Here is a 16868-nt window from a genome sequence, read left to right on the forward strand (position 1 = left end):
ACAATACAAACCACGGGGCATCGATTATACACCCCGGTGATAACAATAAAAATAACGGGATATCGATTATACGGCCCTGTGATAACAATACAAACCCCGGTGTATCGGTTTTAAACCCTGCTGTTAACAATACAAACCACGGGGCATCGATAAAACACCCCGGTGATAACAATACAAACCACAGGGCATCGATTATACACCCCGGTGATAACAATAAAAACCACGGGGCATCGATTATACGGCCCGCTGATAACATTACAAACCACGGAGTAGCAATTATACACCCCGTCGATAACAAAACAAAACAGGGGGCATCGATTTTACGACCCGGTGATAACAATAAAAACAACGGGGCATCGATTATACGGCCCGGTGATAACAATACAAACCACGGTGTATCGATTATACACCCCGGTGATAACAATAAAAAAAACGGGGCATGATTTATACGGCCCGGTGATAACAATACAAACCACGGGGCATCGATTATACGGCCCGGTGATAACAAAACAAACCACGGGGCATCGATTATACGGTCCGGTGATAGCAATACAAACCACGGGACATCGATTATATGGCTCGGTGATAACAATACAAACCACGGGGCATCGATTATACACCCCGTTGATAAGAATACAAACCACGGGGAATCCATTATACGGCCCGGTGATAACAATAAAAACCACGGGGCATCGATTATACGGCCCGGTGATAACAATAAAAACCACGGGGCATCGATTATACACCCCGGTGATAACAAAAAATCCACGGGTCATCGATTATACAACCCGGTGATAACAATAAAAACATTTTAAGGCACGCAGCTTGAGTATAAATTGTTTGGATCTAAAATATGTTTAAGTTAAAATAAATGTGATTGACACGCTGTGAACTTAATAACATGATTTGTTTCATTTAGTGTTATTTTCGCGTTTTAGGTAAGGTAACTTGAAATCAAAGCGTGCAATATATATATATATATATATATATATATATATATATATATATATATATATATATATAGGTATCTTTAAACAATTAACTAAGAATAAACATCGTTGTTTAATGTAACGCAGGTTGAGATGCATAAATATTTATTTTAAATCAGTATTTGCAATTCAGATTATATTAATACAAATTTAGTTCGGTGTAGCCATCAACAATTCAGTGCGTTTCGACCTTTTGCACATGCGCATTAGGGACGATGATCATCCCGGTGAATCTACATCATCTACATCTACATCGGTACGTTGACCAGTCAAACTTGACAATTACTCAACGGATAGTGGCGCTTAATAAAATGGTAAAGTGATCAATAGAATGATAGATGTTATAAAAATAAAAGATGTGATACAAATTAAGTACATCATAATAGTATGTATTCAGGGAATATAAGGTTAGAAGAGATAATACAGATAAAGTACACGATACTACATATTTAAATTTGGAATAATAAGGATAGATACATAGTAGAAGGAAGGATAAAGAGAGATAATCCCAGCTGGTCATACGACCATCTGGTAGTGAAACCCCTTGTTATAAATGAAGCGTCGCTAGCTCCCTCTTGAAGGATACCAAAGAGGGGGCCTCAGCTACTGTACCTGGTAGTCTGTTCCACACTGGGATGGTTCTGGGGAAGAAGCTGAACTTAAAGACATCTGACGATGTTGAGTAGTGGTTGTAGGTCAAACTATGCATGTTCCGACGTGTTCGCGCTGGTGCTTCTGATAGATAGGCATCGCTTGGTATGTCGACCAGGTCATGAATTATCTTGTAGAGAATCACTAGTTGGAGTTTTGTGCGTCAGTCCTCAAGAAACTCCCATTGAAGTAGATTCAACATATCGGTAACGCTGTGGTATTGCGGTAACGGTTGGTGGGAATACGTACAGCTCTTCTTTGGACCATTTCAATTTTCTTTACTTGTTCTTTTGTGTGAAATAAAAGTATTCTATATCTCGACGAAGTGTATAGTTTAAGCGAACTAAATATAATATTATAATTAAATATTGTTTTCCAAGTATGTTCTTTATGGTAAGGATTTATTATTAATTTATTACGCGTATGAATTCTACGTGAAACGCGAAGGTTATGTATTAGTAAAAGTATTTCGCTTTTAACCTAATTGTTCATAGTTTGAAATCGAAAGTGACTTCTTTAGTTGTAAAAGGAAAATAGAAATGTTTGGTGTAATTAAAGTCTATATTTATTGTGTTTGTTCTCGGCTTATAAATATTGCAATAGCCTTGTAAACTGTAATAAATTAATGCGATGGTGAGATAAAACGAAGCCCATATTTATAATTTCTGACATGAATATGCATTTCTTAAAATAACCGTCTCTCACTTCAAGGGGGTTCCCCTCACGGGTTTGACATATTTGTTTGAGTAGTATAAATGACTGATGTCATCGTTCAGAATGCATGGCGGATTGCAGTCTGAGTGAAGAAGATGTGTTTGTTTTATTAGCATGCGTTCCGAACAAAATTGTTCATGTCTGCGCGTCTTTATTTCAAATGTTGATCTAGTACGTTTATGATAACGTTAAAACTTCATCTTCTTTCTAAATGCAAAATTGATATTGACATATTTAAGTTAATATTAACATACTTAAAGGTATTAGTTATACTCAAAAGTGAGAGCTTTGCAAATTGGAAAAAAATCACTGTTCTATGTTAAATGTTTTGCCCTGCAATGGAAGTTACATATTTTACTTATCAATAGCCATGGTACTTGTCAAATTCGGTATGAATTCCTGCAAAACGGTTGGCGAATGTGTAATAACAAGTTAAATATATATTACATAAAATATCATATTAAATCGGCAAGTTTACGGGTTGCGGAATGAAAATTCCTGGTAGCTAAGTTCACAGATTGAAGAATAAAAAATCAAGATAAAACAATTCATTACTTTCAGATAAATGACACTGCTTAAATAATATATCATTATGGAACATTTCGGTCATATTTTAAGGTATGTTCGATTAATTAAATTTATTATAAACAATGCATTAATTCAGTAATCTTTATTTCCGATATGCGATTTTATTATGCTTTGAATTCCAATCATATAACTAATTTAAAATATTGCCTCAAGTAGAAATGTCTCTGCATGGTCTTTCTACGTAGTTCGGTCGAGTTTATAATTTATAATGTTGATTTACTCTACACTTTCAAGTCCACAGGGTATTTTAACCAAACAATGATAAACACGGGTCCCGTATGGAAGGTCCCGTGTCTGTACAAAAACAACGCCGAACTCTACCGCTATTAGAAGTTAAGTGCCTCCAGACATACTGGTTCATGTACACGATTAATTTGGAATACATATAATCAAACAATTATAAATCTGAAAAAAAAACGCATGTCTCGCTTGTCAAGTTTATGTGTGACTTCATGCGAGCTAAATGTATTAAATGGATACTTACATATATATATATATTTACTGCTAATATGGATTATTGTCGTACATATAGGTATTTGAACATAAACTTGAACAAGTAATAAACCACATTTGCGGTTATGATAATCTAATCAATTTCTTTGTGAAGCGGCATTGTCCAGATAGACTAATAATGTATGTGGGTCTTTTAAAAATATCTTATGAACCACATGACAGGCTAATCCGTTAATGATGATACGTTTGAATCGGATGTAGTAACATAAACCTAACATTGTGTAATCACGGTTATATGACTTCTGGTATACACAGTATTGAAAAAGGTGTATCACACATTGATCATCTATGATCGCTGTGGTTAGTTTATCGGCCAAAGACTGGTAACGTCGATATATATGTTAATTTTTCATTGATTGTGTATGTCACGTATTTTTGTATATAGAATAAGTGACCAACCGTTTTATCTCATCTCTGCTTGCGGTCGCGGTTATTTATGCTAGTGTAATTTAAACTGCCGATATTGCTTGGAAATTAAAGTTATCATTAGTAAAACTACTTGTGTTGTTTGCTTTTATTAGGTGTCGTGAGCATCGAAAATCTCCGGGCGATATTTTTACTGTAGAGATGTATGCTTTCAATTTTAATCGCCTAATATTAAGTTGGCATTTTTTAATTTCTTAAATGCGGTTGAACATTGATTATAGGCATATGAATTGTGATTATATAAATTTCAACCCGAACAGGTGCAGATGAACGTGTTAATATAAAAAGTCAATGCATCGCGTTTTGTTCGTGAATACTTTGTAATATCGTTGAATTAACTACTGGACTAGCTTGCAATTATTCAAGTTAACAGTTTAAATGTTTGAATCCAAGTTTCGTGAGGCGTCTGCATGTGTCGTGTTTTAACTTTCTCTTGAGGCTCAACCACACTGAGCCTTAAAAAGGTGTATTTCTGTTACGGTAATTGCGACATTAACATATAAATGTCGACGGTCAATGTTCAACGTAAAATAAAATGGCACCGGCGAAAATAATGAGATCATTAAACAACTTCTTAAATAAATTCAAAAGCAGCAAAACTATATAAAGTTTTGATTTTATGTTCTCAGTACATGTTAAAAGTTTACTTAAATTCATTCGGCATTTAACCGATAGCAAACTGATAATATTTATTCACGCATGTCATTGTTTAGATAACGTCCTTTTCGTTCAGCAAACTCAAATATTGAAGAGTGTTATATAGTTTCTCCTGGTGTTTCAAAATGAAGTATTGAACTTATTTTATAAATTGAAGCATGCACATATATACTTTAATGTATAACATATAAAGTGTTACAGATGATCTTTCGAAATGTTCTTTTTTTCTATTGCGTAAAAAATATTCTTATTATTTTGCAGGACGACATCTAAAAACTCTTGATTAAACTAGCTACGTGGCGGTCCACATGCCATATCAACACAAGTCGCGTGCGTTACTGCAGTTTTCAAACATTCCGCGCCGAAGAACAACCTTACTGATCGGTCAAGGGCACGGTATTATATTATCTGCCATTGTATTGAGTAATCATAATAATACTTTTGTTCAATATATAATGACTTAAACTTAATTGTATACATTAACGCAGATAAGTAAGAGGAAAATACATTAACGACAACTCCATTAATTACTGTAATATGTTGGTCCATTGCATGAGGTAAGCGCATAAAAGTAGCAATAAATGTTCCCACTTCATCAAGTGAATTATTTTACTACTAGTTTAGTTCGTGGCATCGAACACACCATGCAGTGTATGTTACAATATCAGTAATATAAAATTCTATATTTACTTCCATTTTACTTCCTTTTATTTGAAAGATTGGGATATATAAGAGGCCGTTGAACGAATTTTTCTTTTGGAAAACTATTCATTTTGCTCGCCCAGGTATATTAGAGACGTAATGTTTTTTATTTAACTTGAGTCATTCAACCGGCATATTACCTGACTAGGCTAATAAATCAATTGTGATGTATAAGGTAAGGCAGGTTTCATATAAGACGTGTCTTTTACACGGGCAGAAGCCATCTTATTTGCATTTTATTGAAAAGCAGTATTGTTAACGTTACATAACATAACTTAAACTTATGTACTGAAACGTGTCAGCTATGATCAGTTTATATGTACATGCACGCGTATTCGTGATCGTGTTAAAAATATTGATTTGTATTTCATGACAATTACCCGAACTATATCACATATTCTTGTCCATATCAGCTTATAACAAGGCCTACGCTGCAGGAATGAATTAACGTAATGCTCAATTTTGTTTATTACACGGGTGTTATTACACTAGTTATATAACTGTAAAATGACGTCATTTTTGTGACGAAATGACATAATTATTCCAGCGAATTTCTTCAGTTAAACTCTTTAACAATGTGAAAAAAAGGTGAAAAGAGCATACAATCAAGAGAATATTTGTTGGTCATGTTATAAATAGAATCTTAGATTTGTGGTATTTTTGTATTGAATTTATTAAACTCGTCATCTAAATAAAGATAAAAACTCGGCAAGGCTCGTTTTTATCTTTATTGAGATATATAGGATCTTGCATGAGTGGTCGTTTTGTATTGAATTTATTAAACGAGTCATCTAAATAAAGATAAAACGAGGCTTGCCGAGTTTTTATCTTTATATAGATGACGAGTTTAATAAATTCAATACAAAATGACCACGAATCTAAGATTCTATTTATAACATGACCAACACATTTTCTCTTTATTTTATGCCCTTTTCACCTTTTTATTACAGTGTTAAAGAGTTTAACTAAAGAAATTTGCTGGAATAATGACATCATTTCGTCACAAAAATGACGTCATTTCACATTTATATAACTAGTGTAATAACACCCATGTAGTAAACAAAATTGAGCATTACGTTATTTCTCTCCTGGAGCCTAGGTCATGTTATAAGATGAGTTTAATAAATTCAATACAAAACGACCACTCATGCAAGATCCTATATTTATCAAATATCTCACTTCAGCACTGTATGGATGGCTGAAAGTGGCACAAGACCTGATGAACCGGAAAGATTCCCAAGACAAGGCAATATGTCCAGCAAACAAGACTTGGTAAGATGATAAGTCGAGTGCAGTTTTTGTCCAGTACACAATGACAATTAACGCATAGTTTTCCCGTTTATATGTCTGCGTTTCCCCTACCCCTATTATATTTCTTAATGACATTTCAATCTAGATGTTTAATGTTTGCATAACTAAAGGCAGATATACGTTAACATCTTTAGAAAAAAGAACAACGGTAAATTTATACTGTATATCAATAATTGGTCCCAATTTAATACTTTACTTCTGTACAAAATGTGAAACATTAAAAATTAATACATCCGTTCTCATGAATCTTCCTATAACCACTTTTCAGTGTCTGCACGTGCCAAAGTACGACACTACTTTTTGGCAAACGTTTTTCACAGTTTTCTTTCAAATTATTAAAAAAAAACTATTTAAACATCAATATATTGTATTTACAGACATAACAATTAAAGTTTATATAATTTCGTTAAATTATGCAGCTTTAACCATAGCAATTTAGTTTATTATCAATAGTTATAACATTATTCGTTCCGCATTTGCAATTTCAGATAATAGAGATTTAAACATTATATGTTTAGTATGTTTATGAATGGATGTCATAAATATATATGAACTCGCCGTTGATAACCGTTTATATGTTCAGTGTCTTTATTTCAATCCTCTTAATTCAATTTATTAATTAATTCATGGTTGGCAATACTTGTACCGACTATTGGATTATTCACTGAGAACATGCACACGAAATTGTAATAAATTTTCACAAGATAATAAATACTTAAAAAATACTATTTTTCTATCATGGTTTGTTGTCGAATAACCCACAGTAAGGAGTATTGATGCGTAGGAATTAAATCACGAGTGCGAAGTAACACGCATCTATACAACTTACTGTGGATTATTCGACAACAAACCATTATAGAAAAATATTATTTCGATTCTAACACGATTCTGATTGATTTGGTTCAAGCTTTAGGACGTAACTATATGTTTCAATACTCCGCCTTTCTTAGTACAAAGTTCACTATTTAGTGACGTCATTGATGTGTACAAACATATGACGTCGTTTTCATTCATAAATATTTTGCAAATGACGTCACTTTCATTGAAAACAACAATCGTAGAAACTTAATGACGGCACGTTTATTGATGCTACTGAAAAGTTGACATGCTATAAATGTTTTCTGAATTACGCTTCCTAACCAATAACATTCTTTGTAGGTGTGGTTATGCCACTTATCACCAAATATACAATTTGTTATTTCATTACATTTATACATGCTACATTTATTACATTTCTTTCAGAGCGGGTTTTAGCACGTGCATTTTACTGCAATATTTTCTTTATTTATTCGGAACTATTTTCGAAACATTAAGCTCCGCCCATAAGTTATTGCAGAATAACCCACGCTTGATTTCCTTCTTTGTCTATAGAAAACAAGTCGCGTGCCGTGTTAGAATTTTAAATTGATAATACATCGAATGGTATGGCCGTAAAAGAATAATTTAAATTGGAATAATTTTAGTATCGCTGATTTATTTGACTACTAACGATGTAATGTTATTTATGACATGTAGCGTGTTTCTAATCAAAACGTTTTTTAGATTCAGTGGGAAAATACCTCCGTTGAGACATGCACTATACTGAGCTGGCTCGGTTACGGACAGGAGATAATACAGGCTCGGAGAGACGCATATCGGGAGCTTGGCAAGCTGTTAACTGCATGGGAATGTTGTGGAGCGTACACGTACTTTATTACGGGTAGCAAAGGTGAGGGGCTGAGCAGCTTCTTTGAAAGTGATCAGGATATAATGGTTGTAAATAATAGAGTATTCTGTTTAGAAGATGATGTAAAGTCAAGTGCATTTCCTGGGGAGATAACTGTGTTGAGATCACTCAGCCGCAGGAGTTACCATGGTCACTGTAGACTGCTGCTGGAGAGACGCGGTACAACAATTCACAGGCAAGTAAATGATGCGTTTTGTGATGACGGATATGGTCGCGAACTTTTGAGCAGTGACTTGTATGTTAATAACTGGTCGAACGAAGACTTGACTGAGGGCATAGTGCAGCATGAGCGTGCGGGACCGTCAATTCCGCATACAGCGCATGGGAACTTGCACCGTGACAAAGTACATGCATTACATTACTACTGCCCCAACATTCTGTCAAAATGGGCCGCAAGACCTCGCCACTGGCCGCCACCGGAAGCCGTTCAGAGGGTCGTATCACTTGGGGCAGTTCTGACGCCTGTTGGATTTAAAGGAAGCGAATATCAACATGTTGAATGGAGAGTGTGTTTTAACGCCGGTGAGATGGAACTAATTAGCAATCTTAATGACACTCAAACTAAATTGTATGTTTTATTGAAAATGATAAAGAACGATGTATTACATCCACGTAAGAAAGAAGTTTCATCGTACACATTGAAAAACATCGTTTTATGGATGGCGGAAAATAATCCTCAAGCCTCGTTTCATAAAAAAAGTATTTTGCAGTGGTTGCATGAAGCATTGGATGCGCTTAGAGTTGCATTGATCACCTTAGAGCTACCATACTATATGATTCCAGAAAGGAATTTGATGGCAACCTCTGGACTGGATAGGGAACAGCAACGCACATGGATATCAACGATTACAGATATGCTCCATGAAGGTCCTAGGGTGATACTCAGACTTCCAAAGATACGACAATGCATCGTAGCTCATCCTGAACCATTACGATGGTACAGCGGGAGGAGAATTGAGCTGGAGTTGTTGTGGCTCATGCGCATGAACAGACAGGTAATCTGCAGTGATGAGAACGGGGAGGTTGACGGTACCGATGCGATTTGGCAGGCATTAAAGAGACGAAGAAACGAGGTTCTAACGGATGTTGGCATGAGGATGATAATGGAAGGGAGTCGAGTTACCAACGCGGATGCTATGGATGTGAGAATTCTGATGTAAAATGTTAGCGATGATCAATAGATTAGTAACGAGGCGCGGACAACACTTATTTATAACTTTTGAGTACATATTATCTTTAACGAATTACCGATCATTGTTGCCAAGAACGTGAAAATTATACAACTTATCGTAATAGTGATTTGTTCAGTTATTGATGTTTGACTTGCAGACGTTCGTTTCACTTTCTAAAAATGTGCACAATTTTACAAAAGATGTGTTTACAGTAGGCTGTAAAATTTACCGAAAATATAAATGTCGATACAATTAATTGAAAAATGTCAATCGCATAGATGACAGTAGTTTGCAAAATAAAGTTATGTAAAGTAATTTTACTATATTGTATATATCTTAATAAAATATGTATGTATCGCGCTTGGAAACCAGCGGTATAATTTCAAGTTATGCATATATTTCTTTTTAGAACTTATAGTAGTAACTCATTTTGTCGACGTATGTAGAAATGTGACTTGTGCTTATTTGCGTATGCATGTTAGGAAATAAAGTGTGTTTGTTTCATTTGTATCTCATCTTCTTATCTAAATGTTCATTTGGTTTATGGTTGGTATTGTTAACGCATTTGCACTGAATGAATATATGTGTTACTGGCAGTTACTGAAAGTCCATTGGTATTGTTGTTATTGCTGTACATGTATCGATAATATTCTTGTTTTTCTTGTTGAGTAGAAACATTGTTGTGATTTGTAATATTGATCAAAAAGTATCGAACACATTGTTGCACTTATCGATAAAAATGGTGCATATGATATCTGTGTTCATTCAATTTTTTTAAAAAATTCTTCAATAACGCTATTGCTGCATTCACAAATAAGAAATGAAGTGCAGTTGTTTTATGCGAATTGTTTAAACTACTTCTCATGTGAATTTATAATTGCTCGTGTTTTTTTACTGGACAAGTGAATGTAAACTTTTGAGTTTTTGAGCGGCCGTGGACCATCCATCAACAGCTGCACTGTGCTGAAGGACACTGTCCTTGGCTTGGTTATAGGTCCACGGGCGTAGATGTAAGTAGTTTTTGTATTGTTCAGTATCGGTTGGATCGTGAGGGGCACTGTGTGAGAAAAAGGACATGTTCTACCATGGCATTTGAAATGGCATTTAATAAACACTGATATGTTCTGGTCACACTTATATGATCGTTAAGCTTAAGCATAATTTTTGAATTACAGTTTATTAGAGGTATCCAGTTAACATCACTCTTACGCCATTGGCTACACGTATGTTATGGCCATTAAACTGTTGTCTTTATACTAAATACCCATTTTGTGTTGTAATCATATGAAAGGAATGGACTTTTCTGCATTGAATGTATGAGCGATGGAGGACATATCATGTTAAAATGCATGATGCCTGATTACATTCCGAGGGTGTAACTTTGTATGTTTATTAGCAATACAATTAAACGCAGTTGCAAAACCACGATATATTCTTGTTTTTTTATGCTTTCTGTAAGAATGTAGGCGCCATTTCGCTTTTCGGATGCCTTATTGGATATCTATACTACTACAGTGTTTCTTATAAACGTAAAGCCTTTAAGTCGCTTTATAACATAGTCAATATAACATCCGTCAGATAAGTATTATCATTTGAGCAACTTTTCTTTACTAAATATTATATACCTATAGATAAAACATGAAAGTTTAAGAATATAAATACGTTATATTTAACAATTTCTACGAATCGGATAATCTGAGTTGCCGATTTCATCTTAAATGTTAGAATGTAAATAAAAAGTGTTTTCCAAATATTTAATATGTCGCGCTTGGGTGCAAATAAATACAAAGTCGTGATTTCACGTTATCGACACTGTACAATGGTAAAATCAATACACGCTCTTTTCATGGCCAGAACAAGTTTACTAACTCTTTCAGTTCGGGAACCGAATTTTAAAGGCCTGTGCAAACAGTTTTGATCCAGATGAGACGCCACAAAACGTGGCGTCTCATCAGGATCCAAACTGTTTGCTATTCTGATAGTTTTCTTTGAAAAAAAATGAAGAAAATGCTCATTTTAGAAATTAAGCAGACAACATTTAAGCAGACGACAAATTTCCCAGCATGCAAAGGGCTAAGCTCCTCGACTAATAAAAGAGCTTAGCAATAAGCTAAAGAAACTGTGTGCAATTCAAGGTAGACAAATCTGTTTTGTTCTTGGTTAATGTAACATAGTTGCATTTCTTAAGATCCGTTTTCAGGTTACAATCTTGTGGAATTGGAAATACGTTATCTACGCTGTTGAACTAGATGTTAGATTCATTGTTTTGTACTATTTGAAAAAATGCAAATTATTGTTTATTAATTTGAGAAAACTGGGCATAATGCATGTGCGTAAAATGCCGTCACAGGCTAATCAGGGACGGCACTTTCCGCCTACATTGGATTTATGCTAAGAAGAGACTTCATTTAAACGAAAAATGTAATACAAGCGGAAAGTGTTGTCCCTGATAAGCCTGTGTTGTCTGCACAGGTTTATCCGGGACAACACTTAAAGCACAAGCATTATGCCCAGTTTTCTCATAACGCGAATCATTTAAGTACAGCGTTTGATTATTTGATGTTAATATTCGCGATAAAGGTTAATCAAGTGCATGAGAAACGTTTTCTGACGAACATATGTAATCCTTATTGGTATTCTTATTATTTGGCGCATATCAGAGCGGTAATTATTTGAGCCGCGCTCTGCGAAAACTGGGCATAATTCATGTGTTGAAAGCGTCGTTCCAGCTTAGAGTTAACTGGGCATAATCCATGTGTTGAAAGCGTCGTTCCAGCTTAGAGTTTGCAAACCACACAGGCTTATCAGCCACTTTCCGCCTAAACTGGATTCTTAATATGAAGATACTTTTTTCACAACGAAAAATACCATTAACGCGATATGTATCGTATATTATTAGCATGTGTGAGGACTGCACATGATAATATTGAAGGACGCCTCACACACATACATTAATCCCCGTTTTCCCAAAACGCGTCTCGATATATATCTAGCTGTTTCGGAAGGTAGCCGCCAGTGTCAAACCGCCCTACATTCGTTATCCCGCTCCAAACATAAACGTCATAGCCCCCTTACATAAAGAAGATTATATTTTGCGTTTGTGTAGAGTATCATAATGCAGTTAGCGGTCACTACGTATTTTGCACATGAACACCTAACCCGAGTGTTATATAATACGTCTGTTTAACGAATTGTATTTCGTTTAGCAGTCATCGTGTAAGATGCACTGACATACATACCGTCACTGCTATATTTAACGTGTTTCATGCAAACAGATGCAAATACAAGTCATTCCGCATTATGACTATTAACACCTTCTGTGACTATGTGAATATGTATGATAAAGTATAGTTCGCCAATATTAACGTGGCACTGACCTTTATGTTTGACAATATTTAAGTACCGATATTGAAGTGAGTTTAATCTGTTGAAGAGTACCTGAGTGAGTGCACTGTAACGGTCTCACTAAACGAATGCAAAACGCGCAAGAATACAACCAAATGAAATATTGACCACGATCAATGAGTACAATGTTGAATAGATGGATTGTTGTAATTGTTTGATTCTATTTTTGTTTGACCTTTTGTGTTACTTTTCATTTTCATAGAATACAGCGTCTAAAATGCTAAACCCGAATCGGTTAACATCTCTAATGATATTGATCACGTAAAGAATTATATTATGACCCATTAGCGGGGGTTGCATTATCAGGAAACAGCACATCTGTTTTCCGCTTGCGGGTCATTTGATATACCGAGTTATTGATATGTAGCCTGCAGACTAAGAAAAATAGTTCCTTCAAGACATATCGAATATCACTACTCTTCCACATATTTCCAAGTGCAAACGACTTCTTAAAGGGACATGTTCAAAGATTGACGCATCGAAAACAAAATCGAATTTTAGTTGCGAATTCCTAAAAATAACTTTAGTATTTATATTGCGGATGATACTTAAAAATGCTGTCGTCAAAATACTGTTATATATTAATCAGTTGATTTTTATTAAACAACCAGGAAGCATTGTTTACGTGAACAGATTGAACAGTTTGAAATGTTCTATGTTCTTTATGAAGATAACTGACAACACGACACAATATAACATACAGCCACTTTAGAAAAAGAAGATACTTTTCCACAAGCATTCGATTGCAAAAGGATTTAGATTGATATCCAGATAGATTTATCTCTTTTTGTATTTCGTCCGTATGGTTTATAATGGCTTGTAAAGACATTAAATGGATTGCCTTTTTATGTACTCAAACAAACGTGATTTTAAACACTTTACATTAAATGGCAGATATGCGCGGGGAAAATAATCCTCTTAGGTCAAGACGCACATCCTAGATAATACGGATACATCAATAAATACTTATTGTCTGCGTTTATAAGATATGAAGATTCAATAAATCTATGTTTAAGAGACGCGGTCACATAATTGTCTGCTGTATTTATGCATGTATGTTTTTCAACGTCTTTTCCATAGTATCCCTTTTGAGCTAGGGAGCCTTTAGAAGATCTCCGTAGATATCAGGTACTCGTTCTACCAGGATAGCGGAGAATGTAACATACAAGCTGGGGCTAACGAAACAATCTATCTTATATAAAAAGGATTGACCACTTTCTAACCTTGACATCGTATAACAACGGAATTACAAACATGAACAACAATAGCGTGAAAAATTGGATTCATTTAGGCAAGCAAATAGTCGCCCCAAAACGAAATATGATATTCATTATTCCGACCTCAGGGTATGGGGTAAAAGATATAGCGTTGACTGCTTCGTATACCGGACAAGGAAAAAACATAAGGTCTAATGGTCTCTGTACACCAATCATAAGGTCTAATGGTATCTGTTCATTAAACATAAGGTATAATGATCTATGTTCATCAAACATAAGGTCTAATGGTCTATGTTCATCAAACATAGGGTCTAATGGTCTCTGTTCATCAAAAATAAGGTCTAATAGTCTCTGTTCATCAAACATAAGGTCTAATGGTCTCTGTTCATCAAACATAAGGTCTAATGGTATCTGTTCATCAAACATAAGGTCTAATGGTCTATGTTCATCAAACATAGGGTCTAATGGTCTATGTTCATCAAACATAAGGTCTAATGGTCTCTGTTCATCAAACATAGAGTATAATGGTCTCTGTTTATCAGACATAAGGTCTAATGGTCTCTGTTCATCAAACATAATTTGTCAGTTGTTGTCAGTGTGCTGTCTGTGTGTTATTCAAAATCAGGAGGAACCTGATTCGGATCGGCTAATTTTCAAACCGGTTTTAATCCCCGATGCTTTGCATTGACCGTTCTAATACGGTGAGCCCTGTCAAATAAGTATATTTTTATGCTGCGTGTTATGTTATGAAAGTTGTTAATAAGAGTCGTGTTCTGAGAAAACTGGGCTTAATGCATGTGCGTGAAGTGTCATCCCAGATTAGCCTGTGCAGTCCGCACAGGCTAATAAGGGACGACACTTTCCGCTTTTATGGTATTTTTAGTTTCAAGGAAGTCCCTCCTTGCCGAAAATCAAGTTTAAGCGGAAAGTGTCGTTCCTTGTTAGCCTGTGCTGACTGCACAGGCTAATCTAGGTCGACACTTAACGCACATGCATTAAGCCCTGTTTTCTCAGAACGTGACTCACAAAATCAAGACAACTATCTCCTGATAGAGTTTCTTGATTCAAAAAATGATTCCTCCTTTTGTATAATTTCTACTATAAAGTTATAAAAAGAAAAACATTTATGTGATATTTATCGAGATTTAAATTAAATAATGAACATATGGCATTCTAAGAGTGTTACCCATGTCCAATACAATTTTAACCCATAAGATCGCATCCTGCTTCGACGACTATCCCATTGAGTGTTCCATTGGCATCAATAGCTCTCTGATATTATAGAACGTTACCATGTAAACAGTTTTTATTTAGCGTTGTCCAATGTGACAGTTAACCATCCAAACGTAACGATGCATACAATTTAAAATCAATTTGCAATTTCTGCTCGCAACTTATATGAAGATAGTTTGAATATGGGAACAAAAATTTTACCAATCTGCTATCACGTCTCTCTGCTTTTGCAAAACAATGCAACACCTCTTAAATATCATATACTTCTTGATAATATAATTATGTAAATATTGAATAGTTTCTACTATTTTAATTTATTTATAATGTTTAAAACTATTACATTTTTATAGGGTATAGAACAATAATACGTTTCTTGGTATTGCATATGCTCATTTAATTTCTAGTTTTGCAAAGAAAGTAAACACATCCGCCGACCCTTGTCTACTAGATACTTCGAGTGTTGTGTCGGTGTAGACCACCGAACTTGTATATCAAGACAAACAGGTCAAGTCCTATATCCTTGTTCAATAAAATTCTAGCCGCCTGCGAAAGACATGAGGCCGTACAGCACTTACGTTTGTTAACTATTTTAAGGCCTACGTTGTTTTAATTCGGTTTTCATTAACAGCAGTAAAATGTTGATTTTTCAAATAACAAAATGACCAAATGGAACATTTCCAACTTTGCATGAATATTAAAAAAGATTATAATTTTGATATGAATGCTTCACACAAAACTGTACATTTTGGGGAACACATAAATGTAGGTAGGTTTTAATCATACACGATCGATGACACGTTCTAGCGTCAATAGAAATAGTGGGACTTGAAAAAGCAAAACATGCATACTCCTGTAATAGCCTAAGTGCGAATGTCCGTTACTGGCTGTAAATGTAGGAAATGATTTATAAATTGATCACACTGATGTTTAGTTAAACGACTGCTTGTCTGTCCGTGCCTGTTAGTCCACAAAGATGAGCAAGGCTGTGGTTTTCCTCTTCGTCATAGGTCGTATGATCTCCGTAGTGACAGGTTAGACTTGTGTTGCAATTCATTCACTTAATTAGTGCTAAAACCGCAACTGCTTCTGCTACTGCTATTGTTGCTACTACTGCTGTTACTGATTATTCTCTTGCTTCTTTTAGTGCTACTTTTAAGACTCAATTTTCTTTTTTTGTTATATAAGTTTATATAAGTTGAATATTGATAGAACGATTGTGGGGGCGACATTTGTAAAATTCCGCTTTAACAACTGCTGGGCATCATTTAAGCAACGTCATGCGAAAATGGGTTTATGTCATATATGACCAGTGTGCGTTGTTTGGTTAGAAGCAACCTGTCCGGTATAACGAGCAAGGCTCCGTGGTCTCATGAACGGACCGCGGCAAGCGTAGCTCCTGGCCAGCCTTTCTATTCGCACACTATGAGTCACGTTCAGAGAAAACTGGGCGTAATGCATGTGCGTAAAGTGTCGTCCCAGATTATCCTGTGCAGTCCGCACAGGCTATGTGTAGTCCGCACAGGCTAATAAGGGGCGACACTCTCCGCCTAAATTGGAATTATTC

General features: G+C 35.2%; 2 protein-coding genes across 3 annotated transcripts in view; both read left to right on the top strand.

The window, feature by feature from the left end:
* The first annotated feature begins 1214 nt into the window (after window positions 1-1214).
* The window catches only part of LOC127867040 (uncharacterized), an 83743-nt gene continuing 68089 nt past the window's right edge, over window positions 1215-16868 (top strand). The window contains exons 1-4 of the mRNA XM_052407963.1: window positions 1215-1303; window positions 4800-4934; window positions 6425-6512; window positions 8094-10634. Coding sequence (XP_052263923.1) covers window positions 6435-6512; window positions 8094-9437 — 1422 coding nt within the window. The 5' untranslated portion in view covers window positions 1215-1303; window positions 4800-4934; window positions 6425-6434 and the 3' untranslated portion in view covers window positions 9438-10634. The remainder of the gene's footprint in view (window positions 1304-4799; window positions 4935-6424; window positions 6513-8093; window positions 10635-16868) is intronic.
* The window catches only part of LOC127867055 (uncharacterized), a 113854-nt gene continuing 113220 nt past the window's right edge, over window positions 16235-16868 (top strand). For both annotated transcript variants that reach the window (XM_052408003.1, XM_052408002.1), the window contains exon 1: window positions 16235-16335. In XM_052408003.1, coding sequence (XP_052263963.1) covers window positions 16278-16335 — 58 coding nt within the window. In that variant the 5' untranslated portion in view covers window positions 16235-16277. The remainder of the gene's footprint in view (window positions 16336-16868) is intronic.

This window comes from Dreissena polymorpha, chromosome 2 (genome assembly GCF_020536995.1).
Source record: "Dreissena polymorpha isolate Duluth1 chromosome 2, UMN_Dpol_1.0, whole genome shotgun sequence".
Classification (NCBI taxonomy): domain Eukaryota; kingdom Metazoa; phylum Mollusca; class Bivalvia; order Myida; family Dreissenidae; genus Dreissena; species Dreissena polymorpha.